The 15,164-nt window shown below is 37.3% G+C and overlaps 3 protein-coding genes across 3 annotated transcripts; 2 read left to right on the top strand and 1 right to left on the bottom strand.

Annotated features, from left to right (window-relative positions):
- The first annotated feature begins 4,370 nt into the window (after positions 1-4,370).
- Positions 4,371-5,475, top strand: LOC137736801 (protein PROTON GRADIENT REGULATION 5, chloroplastic). The gene is made up of 2 exons (XM_068476072.2): positions 4,371-4,738; positions 5,173-5,475. The coding sequence occupies exons 1-2, from the start codon at positions 4,475-4,477 to the stop codon at positions 5,275-5,277; spliced, it is 369 nt and encodes a 122-aa protein (XP_068332173.1). The 5' UTR covers positions 4,371-4,474; the 3' UTR covers positions 5,278-5,475.
- A 153-nt stretch (positions 5,476-5,628) lies between these two features.
- On the bottom strand, positions 5,629-7,868 carry LOC137736800 (eukaryotic translation initiation factor). The gene is made up of 5 exons (XM_068476070.2): positions 7,555-7,868; positions 6,895-7,063; positions 6,398-6,523; positions 5,972-6,037; positions 5,629-5,900 (listed from the first exon to the last, which is right to left on the bottom strand). Exons 1-5 carry the CDS (start codon positions 7,782-7,784, stop codon positions 5,853-5,855), a joined length of 639 nt encoding a protein of 212 aa, XP_068332171.2. The 5' UTR covers positions 7,785-7,868; the 3' UTR covers positions 5,629-5,852.
- Positions 7,869-8,961: 1,093 nt separating this feature from the next.
- Positions 8,962-10,994, top strand: LOC137736538 (peroxygenase-like). Its single transcript, XM_068475791.2, has 6 exons — positions 8,962-9,089; positions 9,542-9,691; positions 9,814-9,899; positions 10,271-10,365; positions 10,459-10,584; positions 10,689-10,994. Exons 1-6 carry the CDS (start codon positions 8,975-8,977, stop codon positions 10,840-10,842), a joined length of 726 nt encoding a protein of 241 aa, XP_068331892.2. The 5' UTR covers positions 8,962-8,974; the 3' UTR covers positions 10,843-10,994.
- Positions 10,995-15,164: the final 4,170 nt, after the last annotated feature.

Here is a 15,164-nt window from a genome sequence, read left to right as displayed (position 1 = left end):
ATGCCATTTTGTCTTACAAGAAACTGCACAGCAAAGCAGCACACCCATGGGGATACTTTGACACAGCAATACTCCTACTCACACATGGAAATATCACACACACACACAAGCAGCCTGACGTTCTGAAAGAGAATTGCAGAAAAAAACAGTCGGTCGTGCACAGCAGCTGAAGAAAAATATTCTAAGGTTACGACAACCTAGGCTTGGATGCCAACTAGAATTTTACGAGATAATTTTTCATTGTATTACTTCCTTAAAATATATACATATACAATCCTTGTTCTATATGGAAACAATAATCAATAAAAGACACAACTATAAATCATTCCTAATAAAGGACTCCTAATATTTACATATTTATTTAAATAACTCACGTTTACAAGGTTCAGCCAAGGATGGACTTTCGTGATGCTTATGAGGAAGTTTGGGAGATGGGGTTTCTTGAGACCAATGTGTCTCGTATGGAATAGGATGGAAACACTTGGGGTGTAGTCTTGATAGGTTTGCTTGTAATGCTTTAATCAATGCTCTGGTGGAGAAAGGAATGTTAGAAATGGCTAGGCAGTATAAGGAAGAGATGCTTGGAAGGGGTCTTTCAGCTAAGCCAAGGAAGGAGTTAGGAACAAAAATGGTGAACGGTAATGAAGGGTAGTTGAAAGATGATTTGTACAACTTCTAAATTACTAATACCCATATCTGGAATGCATGACCATTTCCACCTACATCATTTCTGTTGAAAAGAAAATAGTAGTAAGGGCATACCATCTGAATAACGCACTCTGTACCAAACAATATGGTATATATGGTTCACAGATAACTGCGGATCATTTGATGACCTTTTGTGCTGGGCTTGTTATAGAGCGGACACCTATTTCCTACTCATAAGCAAACTAAATGTTGAAAACCTTTTTGATCAAGGACATTGAATGCATCCAATGTACCTGAGACTACTGCTTTGCATTGAAGCTGTTGACTGTACTAGATGTCCAGACTCCTTCCAGACAATGCTTTTAATAGAACATATACACAAGTGAGAAGAAAGAGTTGGAATCCTGGAAGAAGAGTTTTACATTGATGCCATAATCCTTCCCCTTCATGGTTCATAGCAGCTTGAAATGCAGGCAAGCAAAGATTTTTTTTAATGGAGATGTAATTTCGAGGACTGTTGTGGTCGATGACATTTCATCTTTCCCATAAAGGTGTATGTATTGAGTCCTTGACCTCCAAAGTGTCAGAGTTTATTGTGGCAGTGGCGGAAAGCATTGCTGAAATTTATATGAATGTTGGTGCTACCCTATAAGGAAACGTATACTTGTATAGAAACTAATGCATTGATATTACATTCATTCTGTATTTTTCCCCTTTCAAATTTGAATTAGGCTTTTTAGCCAAAATGTCCCTAAGATTTGCATAACATGTGACTTTGGTCCCTGAGATTGTCTACCATCCATTATTTTGGTCATTTTGTTACGTGTTCCAGAACTCTTGGTCAGAAGTTTGGGCAATTTTCAAAACTTTGTCACTCAATCGTTTCTTAACCAAATTCGACCAATAATATATCAAAATGAAGATAGAAAAGTGTAGAACAAGATTATACCTATTTGGAAGACAAATAGTTGCCGGAGATGGCCAGAAAATAGCCTGAAAAGTGACTGGTCCGCGGAAATACTGGAAAACTGGCGGGAATACGAAAATCATACTTCTCGACGAGATAAAGAGAATGGTACCTTTTTGATGGCTAAATATCCGTGGTTTGGCTTGAAAACAGCTTGAAAGTGGTTGTTTTGGTCTCGAGTTGGACATTTTCGAGCCGTTTTTCGGCCAAACCATGGATAATTAGCCATAAAAAAAGGTGTCATTCTCTTCGTATCATTGAGAAGTATGATTTTTGTTTTTGAATCGCCCGATTTCGTTGAGTATTGAAGAAGTTATGAACGTTTAAAGTTTACCCAGTTTCTAGCAAGTTTTCCAGTTTTCCCGCAGACCAATCACCTTTCAGGCTATTTTCCGGCTATCTCCAGCAACCATTAGGCTTCTATATAGGTATAATCTTATTCTACACTTTCCTATCTTCATTTTGATATATTATGGATCAAATTTGGTTAAGAAACGATTGAGTTACAAAGCTTTGAAAATTGCTCAAACTTCCACCCAAGAGCCCCAGGACATTTAACGGAGTTTTTAACGAAAGGATCAAAATAATGGATGGTGGACAATCTCAGGGACCATTTCTATTGATTTTCAATCTCAAATACCAAAGTGATATGTTATGCAAATCTCAGAGACAATTTTGGCTAAAAAGCCTTTGAATTATTATAGAAAGGAGATTTGCTCTCTCTCTCTCTTGGACTGAGGTTTTCTTTGTGTATTACATTCATTTTCTTATTTATTTTGTATCTTTTTATAGAACAAGATGTTTTCTGGGATGAAATTTACTAAATGAATCCATGGAAGCTATATATGCTAATATTGGCGAATTAAATTTTTCAAGAATACATTTTTGCTACATCGTTGTGTCTTCCAATATATAGATTTGGAAGTTCAATTACCTTTGTCCCATAGGTAGAAGACGTCAAACAGTTTAGCCAAGAGCAGTAAAACCCATCAGCTGGCATATATTCCCTCTAATTTGTTAGCAATCATAGGATATCACTGATTTATGCCGTTACACTTAAATCTGTTATAGAATTATTTTGCCTTTAGGTAGATGAGTTCAGTCATCATTTCGTTTTTTAAACTTTGCTGCACGTTTGTTATTTGCTATCTTCGGTGATTGGGTGCAATTATACTGTGACAGTAAGACGAGTATGTAAAAACATATGTACGTTGCTACGCTTTCTCAAACAATAGTCATTCATTTTTGTTATTCCTGCATCTTGTACTCTACAACTGCTATAAGACTGGAGGTGAGCAGTACTTTACGGTGCAGTTTGTTCGTGTCTGTAATGATACTTTGAATCTTGATCCGTTTAACTTCTACGCAGAAAGTACTTGGAAACGATGTTCCCTAGGGTTTTCTTCGCTTGTTCGTGCGTTTTTCTATCAAATCATTTTTAACACTTGTATTTCGAAATGAAACATCTATGTAGTGGCACTCCAATCTAGAAACAGAATGTGTAGTTCTCACCTAAGGAACTACTGATCACTTGAAACATTGCACGGCCCTTCTAAAAGAGATGGCCAAGATATCATGTTTTGTTGGTTGCAAACTGATTGTCTGCTTATCATTCTAATTACTTGTAGATACATATGTTCGTTACATGTTCTTCAACGTGCAGGACGAGCTGGAAAAACGCATCATGGGAATCGGTTATACCTTCCAAGGTTTACCGAGTTCCAGAAATTCAGCGTTCATCTCTTGCTGGAAGTGTTCTTTCTTTGAAATGTATGATCTTCTAGATTCTCCCTCCTGTAAGATTGATTTCTTCTTCACTTTCTTTTTCTTCCCTTTCAGAATTCCTAAAAGAAATAACAATATACGTTTTAGAAATTCTTCTTTGCTTGAGAAGAAAGATTTTTCTTTTGTTTCTAAATTAGTGGAATTTGAAGACGAAAAACTGACGTGGAAATACTTTTCTCAGCGTTTAATCATGCTGTTTTTGTCTGTGGCTTCCAAATTCCAACAGCTTTGCCACTTTTTTCTAACAGTGACACTTACGGTGTGCATCAAACACCGTCCGCGGGAAGCAAATTTAAAACCCTTTTCCACAATCTTCTTCTCATGACTTCAACCATCAATGGTTGAAAATTCACGCTCTTCACATGTAGCTACTAGGAATTAGTTGAATTGTAGACATACAATTACACAATAAACACCGTCTCACTTTTTACATGTAAGGAGAGTCAATCAGTCATTGATATACAACTTCGTATGTGCCAGAAGCTAAGTGTTTTTCTTTTCCAATTCTAACGGTCACTTCTTTTTGTCAATACGAGAGTCTAACCTACTCTACATTATGAAAAAGAGAATCCAAACTTGAGTGCTTGTCCGTGCCGACACCTAAACTACGTATACAAATTTGAACAGTGTAGTTCAAATTTCAAACCAATGAAGTCCGTTGTTATTATGCACCGTTCAATATAATTCAAAGTTAGCCTTCTAAAATGTCCCTATATGAAAATTTTAGAAAGGTTTCTAGAACCAACGGCTAAGATCATCCCACGCATGACAGAGTGGCTTCTAGGAAGGTGACAAGTGGACCAAACCCACCAGGAATTCAGATTCAGATCGTCCTCCCAACAAATAGGGACCGTCAGTGCCGCGGTACAATTAAAACACGTGGAAAAAAAAAAAAAAAAAAAAAACTTGCACGGAAAAAACCAAGGCCATAAATATATGTGGTTCCTAACTCGCTATCCTTAAAAGGAACCAAAGGCTCTTAAAATTCCACAACAAAACCCTCCCTACCAACGACTATTGCAAAAAGCATTAAAGCTCACAAGCCTCTGAAAAACTAGAGGCACTGTTGTTTCAATGGCAACCTCAGTTTCTGCAAATTTGAGTTCGTCGTTCCATGGAAGTTGGGGGAGTTCGGTTGTCGGAGAAGATTATGGGACGTTGGTGAAGGCGGTCCCGAACCAAGTGAGAGTTGGGAAGGCGGTGAGAGCGCAGCCGATGATGAAGAACGTCAATGAAGGCAAAGGTGTCTTTGCACCTCTTGTTGTTGTCACGCGTAACATTGTTGGCAAGAAGAGGTTCAATCAGATTAGAGGCAAAGCTATTGCTTTGCACTCGCAGGTAATTAATATAAATCTTTCATTTGTGTGACTCTGTCTAGCTAAGAATATTTATAAAAAAAAATGTTGGTGTTAGATGTTCGATTTTGGGCCTAGTTCATGTGCTTCTCTATTTGAACTCCTTTCTCGTAGATTACTTTAAATATAATTAGAATATCGCTCGAATAAGAGAAGTATCACTTTGGAAATGCTACAAATTAGTAACTATCAAATTTTCAGTTTTCCAGCTTCTTTTTCAATTATTTAAGATGAAAACATAATCGGTTGGTACAAAACAAATTGTCGAATAAATGAGGCCTTCTGTTTAAAAACAATTTTAGTTGTAGAATTATTGACAAACCCTATTTTCCGTACAAAACAATTTTAAAAACAAAGAAAAAAGGTGGTCTCATATAGATGTTGTAGAATTATTGACAAACCCTATTTTCCGTGCAGGTAATTACCGAGTTCTGCAAATCGATAGGAGCAGACGCGAAACAAAGGCAAGGACTGATTCGTCTGGCGAAGAAGAACGGAGAGAGGCTGGGGTTCCTGGCGTGATAGAATCAGTAGACCATGGATGCCTCCCGTTTTTTTCACAAGTAGAAATTTGATGTTGTAGTTTGATTTCATACTTCATTCTTAAACGACTTCCACATGCATATACTCTCCAGTCTCCACCTGCTGGGATTCCTTCAACATCACCACAATGTAGAATTCCATGTCTTGTCTCCATAATATATGCACTTTTCATGATCATTCTTCAGTCTTGTTGCAATGTTCCTTCACTAAATCAATTGAAAAACGCATATGTAAGTTACGTCAGTTGACTAGGATCGCGTGTCCACCCCTTGGATCCAAGTTCGGATCCCATTTTCATGACATCAATACCGATAATAAGGTTGCAGAAAGTTCTTAGCAAACATGCAGATCTGATTCATTTGATTGTCAACTCAAGTAAATCATGGGTGTATTACAAACAAAACTTACAAAACTTAGTTTCTGCGTACTTCAGAAAATTTTCGAAATCGTAACATAAGGAACGAGATCATATTACACTAATAAAAATAAGTAGACAAATGTCGCGGTGTTCACAACTTTGGTAATGGAGAGTGAAGACCCATGCGCCAAATCAGTTACACATTGTATCGAGGCTTTGCCGATCTTTCCCTTTTGGAATCGTCCTGCAATACCAGAAGAAGTGAGAAATAGGATTAAGAGTACTCCAACACAAATAATACCGACTGAAACTTACATGGAAGCTGTAGGTCATCTTATCGGTAACATCGATTATCTCCTTCCACTTTCTCCCAATGCTCATCTGGATGACAAGATAACAAGATTCAGACACTTGCAACATCTTAAATTTGCAACAAAACCACGGGAAATGTAATCAATTATAGGGATCCAACTATTGCTGATGGGGCAGAGGTCAAGCGAGTTATATATATCAAACATATCTTGTATTAGTAATCATATTTCAGTTGATTAATGAAGCATTATTGGGTCGCAATGTCTTCATGGATGCTTTCGCTTCTTTTTAGGATGTGCAGAGATCTATATCACATATAAGTTGGGGCTTTAGCTATATCATTGTTTAATAGCAAAGCAGATCAAAATCCATTCAGAAGTGAGTATAAATCAAACAAACATGAGGATAGCAAAACCATCCAAATCACACCTGTGCAGCTTCGTTTGCAGCATTCCTAGTCCATAGTGCAAGTTTGTCCTGCCTCTGGCGCACACTTGCTACCACTCCACAAATCTCATCCGCCTCATCAAATTGCTCCCCTATCAGTGCCATCAACTGCCCAATAAAACAAGAACCCATTATTATCAAATTTCCAATAAAACTAATGCAACATGAATCAAAGTGCTTAGGCCAATACACAGTCGTCTTCAGCCCACAGCAAGCAAGAAACACCAACCATTCACACCAGTGAGGAGGATATGCTGACTATATATATAATTATATATAGAGTAGTATTCAGTGTCCACATAGTTTGGCATGCTATGTTGCAATGTCAATCAAAACTATTAAGTAGGTGAAATCAAGTATAAACCTATGTTTGATTCAATGTCTGCCAATAGTATGCCAAACTTCATTCCTATACAGGGGTGTGTGTGTGTGTGTGTGAACCAATGTAATGAATACTGATAAGGAAATCGAAATCTCACGGTCTCTAGCCACATGGTATCAAGGTTGGCCTTCCTGCTGCTGATGACAGTCCACTTCCCTCCACTAGCACACTCGGGATCCTCCCATTTCGGTTCAACTCCAGCCCGGAACAAGTGAAAGTCTGCATTTGGGGTCAACTTGCTTGGCTTGAATACCTGATCGTACAGACTGCAAACAGATATTGCATCTCATCGTCAAATTGGGGATTTCGAATCAGATTAAATTTCAGAACTTGAATCCAGTGAATTTGCATATAATCCGAGTTTGTAGGTCCACAATGAAACTAAATGCAGTTGGGTAACTTAATGGACTGGACTTGCAGAATTCTCCACTAAATTTTCTCATCAACCAAACATAATATAAAGACAAAGCTCATTTTTTTTTTTTTTGGAAACAAAGGGACCAAAGACTCCGGTACATTACTTGTATTTGGAAAAGTTCCACTAATTATAAATCACAGCACCAATCAACAAACAAGCAAAATTCAGCAAAAACCCACATCTCCAACAAAACTAACAAATACAAAAACACAAACTAAAAGGAAAAATATACAGAGAAATTAAATTATCCAATATTCAAACCCAATAATTAAAAATCCCAAATTTATAAAAGAGGAAGAGATGGGGATTTAGGTTTAGGTTATGTAATCTAATTCTTACCACCAGAACTCCTGGACGGTATCGAAGGTGTAGGCTTTGCGGAGGGAGGAGCCCCACGCAGCGCCTTGCTTGGGTTTCGATTGGTTATCGAACCAAAAGGTCCACTTTCTCTCCAGCTTGTGGGGACCGCTGCTTGCCTGTATCTTGGTATCGGCGGCCACCGCCGCCGAAATATTCTCCTCTGTGTCTACCGCTGGTGGCGGCGCCGCTGCTGCAATCTCTGTCGCCATTGTTGTCACTTGTGGAAACCTTTTGATTCGCTCGAGCGTCTGGGTTTTGTTGATTGGAAGGAGGAGAAATGAGAGAGGCAGCGGTTTTGGAATCGGGTCTTTATATTTGGAGGATCCGCGGGCTTGCGTTTTATGCGCTGGCTGGACCCGTTGGGAAGGCCCGCATGAGCCCAACTAGATGGGCCGACAACCAATACACTCTGACCAAAAAAATACAATGTTGTTTGAAGAAAAAATTTACACACGTCGTTGTATTATTATTATAAATGTCTCAGTACTGGCGTATCTATCATTTAGTACTACGGTCTAGTAATATTTTTCTTTACTTTTAAGAGATAAATTTTAGATTTGATTCTTGCTAATTTGAAGTATATTATTACTATAAAAAAACCTTATCACCTTACCTTTTAAACCGATATTTTTTCACGAATGAACTGTTGAGATTTAACTAATTGAAATTTAGTTAAATTTAAACCGACCAATTGTATAATAAAAAAGGTATGGATGAGCAAAGATGGGAAGAAGGTGTCCATACTTTTTTCTCACCTCCTCTATTCCTCCCTTTCTTTATTAAGGGTCAGTTTGGTGATTCGAACAAGAAGGCCCTCTGCGGTGATTCCTTCTGAGCTACGTTCATATCGAAACCATGGTCACTACTTTGCAATATCTCTATTTACTATAGGATTATCTCAACTTAATCATGATTTGTGTCGGAAAGGTGTATACTTAAAAAATAAACACATTTTCAGACTGAAATTTCGTCGGGCAAGACCAAATTTCTGGTAGTGTATGTAGCTGAGCTGAAGTCGAGCAAATTACAACACACACGGACACAGAGAGAAAGAGTTACGTGTATGGTGTGGCCACGTGTAAGAAGGGCGTGATACAAGATTTGCATGCATTTCTCACATCGAGCCACATCTTGCTCCCCAAAATAAGGTGGTGTTTGCATTTCTTGCCACGCAGAACCAAATACTAGCTGGCTGGTGGTCTGGGAGGACGACTTTTCTTTCTTATTTTCCTTTCCTATGTTAGTTCTCTCTCTACCACCGATCTTTATAACCAAAATATACATCACCTAGATAGTTTCCTATATTTCTGCACCACCCCCTTATTTATGCTATAGAGAGAGAGAGAGAGAGAGAGAGACAAAAAGAGGTCAGAAAAGATCACAGAAAACCGTATCAATTATGGCTGCGAATGCTCTGATGGAGAATGAAGCATTAGCAACAGAAGCCCCATATGCACCTGTGACTATTGAGAGGAGAGTCAGAAGTGACTTGGAAACCAAACTTCCTAAACCATGTATGTGAGACCAGTTTCAATTCATTTCTGTTACTCTCTCTCTCTCTCAATTTGACGAACGATAGAGTAATTGCACTAGAATCATTGAGAGGGGATTCAAACTTCGATGCACACTGCTCTTGCCAACTTGGTCAAATTTATTTTGTGGGGGTCAAATTTATTTTGTGGGGTTCAAAAGCAAGACACTGCTTGTATAGTTTTGATTTTTAATTTCTACGAGATTAATTTTGAATTTCTTAATTAATAATATTACATCAAAATATAACAGGATTAATTAAGAATTTCTGCACTAAATTGAACAAGTATGTACCCAATTGAAACCCACAACTTTTATCTAATTTCTGGAAATTATAACATGCTCAGGTAGGTTAGAAAGAAAATAAAATGCTAATACAGCCTTTCAGGACACTAATTCACTATTTATTTTATCTTTGACACACCCCCAACTTCAGATATGCCCAGAGCATTGGTTGCTCCAGACACAAACCATCCAACAGGAACGGTTGGCCATCAGCACCGTAACATGAGTGTTCTTCAGCAGCATATTGCGTTTTTCGACCAGGACGACAATGGCATCGTCTATCCGTGGGAAACTTTTACCGGTAAATTTTGCTGGCTTCAACGTACCTTTACTTAATTAATTGTACATATTCAGCCTCAGGCAACCTTGTAGTGGATTTAATGTCGCTTCTCATGCGTGCTCTATTCTTTTCCCTTTAATCAGGATGTCGGGCCATAGGTTTCAACCCAATCCTCGCCGTTTTTATGGCTGTTCTTATCAATGGGGCTATGAGTTATCCCACTCTGCCTGTAAGTTGCATACTGTTTTCACACTTTTCATAAGAAAGGGACCGTAATTATTTAAGAGCCCATTAATTAGTTACTAACAGCCAGTCTAAGAGTAAACACAACGTGATGTTGTAATATGGTGCTCGGGTACCGTCACAAAAAAAAGAAGACAATTTCTCGATAGTTGGTTGAATATAGTGCTCCCACTTTCAGACAAACACCACGTGATGTTGTAATGATGTAAAAAAGCACTTACTAACTGCCATATCATGTGCTACGCGACTGTGGTAGAAATGAGCGTAAATGTGGTAGAGAAGAAAGCTAATTGAAGTGAAAAAGCGTGACTAATTAAAGCTGCATTGTATATCTTGAATTTGTAATTTTCATCACAGGGGTGGATTCCTTCTCCCTTCTTTCCCATATACATCTACAACATTCACAAGGCAAAGCACGGTAGCGATTCCGGGACATATGACACAGAAGGAAGGTATGTAATTATAAGTTACAATGCGACAAAGTAACCATCTTCGATATTGGCTGCTAAAGAAATCACTAGACTTTATGTGCAATCATTTTCCAGGTATAGCCCAGCCAACATTGAGAACATGTTTAGTAAGTATGCCCATACTGTGCCTGACAAGTTCACGTTGGGAGAGCTTTGGGCCATGACCGAGGGGAACAGAGTTGCCCTTGATTTCTTTGGATGGTAAGCATTCTTGGTCCGTAGTATGCTACATTTCAATATAATATTGATACGAGTAAGTAGTTTTTGTTCTTCGCTTAGCTAACTCGTGAGCCTGATTTTGGCAGGATCACAAGTAAGCTGGAATGGGGGCTATTGTATGTGCTTGCTAGGGACGAGGAGGGTTTGCTGTCGAAAGAAGCCGTTAGACGCTGCTTCGATGGAAGCTTGTTCGATTATTGCGCTAAGATGAATGCCGCCGGTAAGGCCAAGATGGGGTAGAAGAAAATTGAAGCAGTGTACCAAAATGATGTATATGTATGCATGTAATGTATCTAGTTTACGTTTGAGATGTTGGAACTGTAATAATTGAGGGATGATCCTTCACGGTTTAACAAATGATGAAATAATGATCATAATTGCAACTTTTCATTTATAGTTCTTCACTTAAAAGAAATTGAATTGGATGCAAATGCAATAAAATTCAAGGTATTAAAAGTGAAATGCCGTAATTTTTCAAAAAATGTAGTATATTGGGTTTCGGGGTTTGAATGTCCATTTGGCACTGGGAAGTCCATTGATGCTGCTGAATTGGTCTCCTACAAAGCCTCAAATGTTGTAACATCATCGATCAGTTGCTTTGTCACAGTAGTCTTGTAATTTTGCAGTTCTTCAACACCCCTAACAACAAAAACAAGTGAAAACAAATTAGATGCTAGACATCTATATAAAAAGATGTCCATCCCTGAAAGGGGCGACCCAAGGCACGTATAAAGATGCTTTCAGACTATTCGTATATGCTATCTCTCAGACTATTGGTTCTTACATTCAGTGTACAAAGGGATATGCGAATAAGCATTGTGGATATACTAAAGTGGGGCTTACGCTTGTTGTTTGTCAAAGTTTTGCAAACTCCTAAGACAAACACTAAACACTCAAAAGAAATAGATAATAACACTCAAGATTTAACTAGAGACTAATATTGCAGCTTTTAGTGTCTAGAGCTTTTGTATAACAATGGAGGAGGCTTTGAATTATGCACAAAGAGAGAGCAATTGGGTTGGTCGAAATCTGCAGAATACAGCCTTTGAACCAATTTGCAATATTAATAATTGGTCACAAATCTTTATCAAGAGTTGCAATATATTAATCATAGGATTAATCCATAAAATTGATCAAAGACTTAATTTGCATATCAGACACAACCTTCTCCAGCAAGTGGTGGGATAAATAACTGCCATTTGAATTCAAATTAGCAATTATTCAAAGTTAACTAACGTTGTCATTCAGTACTACGGTCTGGTGGTATTCTTCTTCACTTGAAAGTGAGAGATCTTAGGTTCGAATATCGTAGATGGCGAATTCGATACCAAATTAAGTTGTCCATTGTGTGACTTAACCAAACTCTCTATTTTCTTGATGTAAAAATATCAATGTACTAAAAAAAAAAAGATACTAACGTTTCATCCACCGCTTCGAATTCTTTCTCCACCAATTCAATGGTTTTCTTTATATAGGAAAAAATCATTCCAACAGGATGTCCCTACCCAAGAAACTTGTCGCCGTCCTCTGAAGACACGTATTAATGTCTTGAGCAAACTGGTACCGAGAGTCTCTATTCAAGAAACTTGTCCATCCATAATAACGAACATTTTTTTATTACAAACGATATTACTATTCTAAGTTACACTAAAAAAAAGAAGAGAAGTTTAAACCTACAATGCAGTGGGTTGAAAAGAATGACCTAACCATCAAGCCAATCCACTGCTTGCAGCGATACCAGCATTGAGAGAGAGAGAGAGACAGAGAGAGAGAGAAGGCTTGTCCAACCATAATACCAGGCCAACAATAACACGGTTATCTGGCTGATCTTAGAAGCTCCCTCCCTGAAGAAATCAAAATGATCTGCAGCTCTCTGCCTTTCATCTCATTGAATAGTTTGAGCGAGTTCTCTAAAGCAGGCGCATTTCCACAACCCATCCATTCCTCCAAAGAAGTCAGGTTCAACTTCTCACCCAAAAAGAAATTGCTTTACAAAATTACTACCCCTGAAAATTAGTATATGATCTCGTAGTTTTGAATCAAACATACAATGTCTTACCCAAAATTTCGTTTCTTGTAGCAAGGCATAGTCAAAAGTAGCGTATCATCAATGTCCAAAATCCATGCATCCCTCCATCTTTCGTCAAATTGCAGCTAGTGCCTGTAGGAAAATAGTTATTTATTTACTGTTTGGATTTGGGCTTAGCCCATTTGAATTAGGTTTTCGTTTTCTTGCTTATTAGGGACTAGGGTTAGTTTATTATAAATAGAGAGTTTTGTTATTCAGATATAATAAGTTAGTTACGATGTAGCATTTTAGGGTTTTGTAGCCATTCCTGCATTCTTGTCTATTAATAATATTCTTATTATTTTGTAGTTTTGTTTGTTCCGCACTCTGATATTCAACTTGGTATCAAAGCAGATTCGGTCCTTCGGGGTTGATCTGTTCTTGATGGTATCAACTTGTTTTTCAGTCGCCAGATATCAGTTCGGTTGTAGTTTGTTTTGTCTTTATACCTAGATTATGTTGGATATATGTCAACAATCTGTGATAAAATCATATATGCTAATAAATAATAAATGCAAATAGGAAATTAACAGTGTATGAACAATGAAATAATATTGAACAGAAATATTGAAGATCGAGACTTGCGTACTGCAATGTCCTTGAAATAGAAATTTCGTCCCTACTCAGTGCTTGTGGTTGTACGGACGTCTGCTTCACCAAGATTCAACGATTAAGTCAAAATTCCAGTAGCGGAAAACTTGGCTTCTGGCAAATTTCTATGTGGTTCTCTTAGTAAGGATGTTTTGGATTATACAAGAAGAATTGTATTTTCTATGTTCTAAATGTCATGCAGATAGATGTATATATAATATGATTATGCCTGTTCGCAACAGGTATGAGGAAGGGATGCATCTGTTGGAAGACATCTTCTCAGAGGGGTGTTTTCTTTCTGCGTTTTTTCACACTTCAGACTTCATCTGAAAAGAGAAAAGATGAGTCTGTTGGTAAAAAATAATTAATTAAAAATAATTACTTAAATCCGAAAATAATTAATTAATTTAATTATTAGAGAAAAAGAGCATCTTTTGATAATTAATATATAATTAATTAATTAGTACACCCCAAGAGCATCTTTTGATAATTATATATTAATTACCAATTAATTAGTACACCCCAAAGCCCAACCCTAAGGGTGAGCCTAATTTTAGTCTCCAAAGCCTATCACTTCAATTACTTTTTAGGGGTGTGCTATCTACACACCCCATTTTACTTCTCACATGCCCCTTGATAATTTTTGTCCATTGATCTTCTTTAATTCATCCGATCCGATGGCCGAAAATTAAAAAGGTGTGTGAGAAGTAAAATGAGGTGTGTGGATATTACACCCCTACTTTTTATAAGGGACAAAGCCTTATAAAGTGAGGAAAACTTTTGGGAATGGCCAATGTGGGACAAAAAAATTTCTACTCAAAATTTCTAACAGATTAAAGTTTTGTCATTGAAAAAACAGAAAAAACACAAAAATTGAACTCGTTGCACCAAGTCATCGGAGCCTTAATCCGTTGTTTACTGCTGTATAAGCCCATGGTTTCGAACTGCTGCTGCCTTGAATCTATGCATCAGCGTCCGCCCCCATAGTTCAAGAACATTAAGGGCTCATCTGCCACACCACTTGCAATCCAAGTTGTATGCAACAAGGGCTTAGAATGTGGAATTGTCTGACATCGATCTCACCTACAGCGGAAACAAAGGCCTCTTACCTCTCAATGTTCTGACGTGAAGCCCACCATTACTTGCGTGCCAAATGGTCTTGCGTGTGCTACCTCTTCTTGATCAAACAAGTAGAAAATTCTTTTATTCTTTTATGATCTTGTACTAAATGTATGGATAATTTTTCTTTTTTTCTTCGGTCAAATACCTGCATTTGTTATGAAAAAAGAAAAATACTAATATATTGTCCTGAGATTGCATCAACTTCTACTCCATATACTTTTCTTGGCATCCAAGCCACTAGGATGACTTCAATGGGGGGCATTCCTTTTTTCCATGGACATTGATTAAAAGGAAAACTAATGAAAAAAGCTTGAAACTTTAAGTTTTAATGATAAGGACAAAATAAAAGGTAAAGTGAATAGTACCAGAATTGACTTTTTAGTGTAAAAATATAGTTTTTTGTTAAAGTGAACAGTACCGTGTTTTTTCTTTAAAACTCTCTTGATTAAATCGTTTTTGTTAGAGCGCTTAACCAAAAAAATTTCCAAATATCTGAAATTAGGCTAACTTTTCCCCTCACTGTCTAACCGTACAAACTAAAAATTTCTACTCCATAATAATCCATGTTTTGCAGAATCCTACTCGGAGGAGCTAATATCGCCTTAAAAAGTTCTTTAATATGTATTATAAATTTTCATTTGCTATTTCTTTTATTTCAATAATTATTAAGTTATATATTCGCTTGGACCTAAATGATTTTACGAAATTATTAACATTAGCAAGTATAGGAAGAATATTTGGTGAAAAATAAAATCTCTATATCAACTCAATGCTAGTATTA

This window comes from Pyrus communis, chromosome 13, assembly GCF_041283825.1.
Source record: "Pyrus communis isolate YQ-2024b chromosome 13, ASM4128382v1, whole genome shotgun sequence".
NCBI classification, from domain to species: Eukaryota; Viridiplantae; Streptophyta; class Magnoliopsida; order Rosales; family Rosaceae; genus Pyrus; species Pyrus communis.
Note: the sequence above shows the minus strand (reverse complement) of the source record. Positions and strands in the feature narration are given on the sequence as shown.

Excerpts from the sequence above, each read along its gene's own strand:
- LOC137736801 (XM_068476072.2), top strand. The coding sequence starts at position 4,475 with ATGGCAACCTCAGTTTCTGCAAATTTGAGTTCGTCGTTCCATGGAAGT. Across the intron at positions 4,739-5,172 it reads CTATTGCTTTGCACTCGCAG|GTAATTACCGAGTTCTGCAA; the intron begins GTAATTAATATA and ends TTTTCCGTGCAG.
- LOC137736800 (XM_068476070.2), bottom strand. The coding sequence starts at position 7,784 with ATGGCGACAGAGATTGCAGCAGCGGCGCCGCCACCAGCGGTAGACACA. Across the intron at positions 7,064-7,554 it reads ACCGTCCAGGAGTTCTGGTG|TCTGTACGATCAGGTATTCA; the intron begins GTAAGAATTAGA and ends ATCTGTTTGCAG. Across the intron at positions 6,038-6,397 it reads CTGCAAACGAAGCTGCACAG|ATGAGCATTGGGAGAAAGTG; the intron begins GTGTGATTTGGA and ends CTTGTCATCCAG.
- LOC137736538 (XM_068475791.2), top strand. The coding sequence starts at position 8,975 with ATGGCTGCGAATGCTCTGATGGAGAATGAAGCATTAGCAACAGAAGCC. Across the intron at positions 9,090-9,541 it reads AACCAAACTTCCTAAACCAT|ATATGCCCAGAGCATTGGTT; the intron begins GTATGTGAGACC and ends CCCCAACTTCAG. Across the intron at positions 10,585-10,688 it reads GCCCTTGATTTCTTTGGATG|GATCACAAGTAAGCTGGAAT; the intron begins GTAAGCATTCTT and ends TGATTTTGGCAG.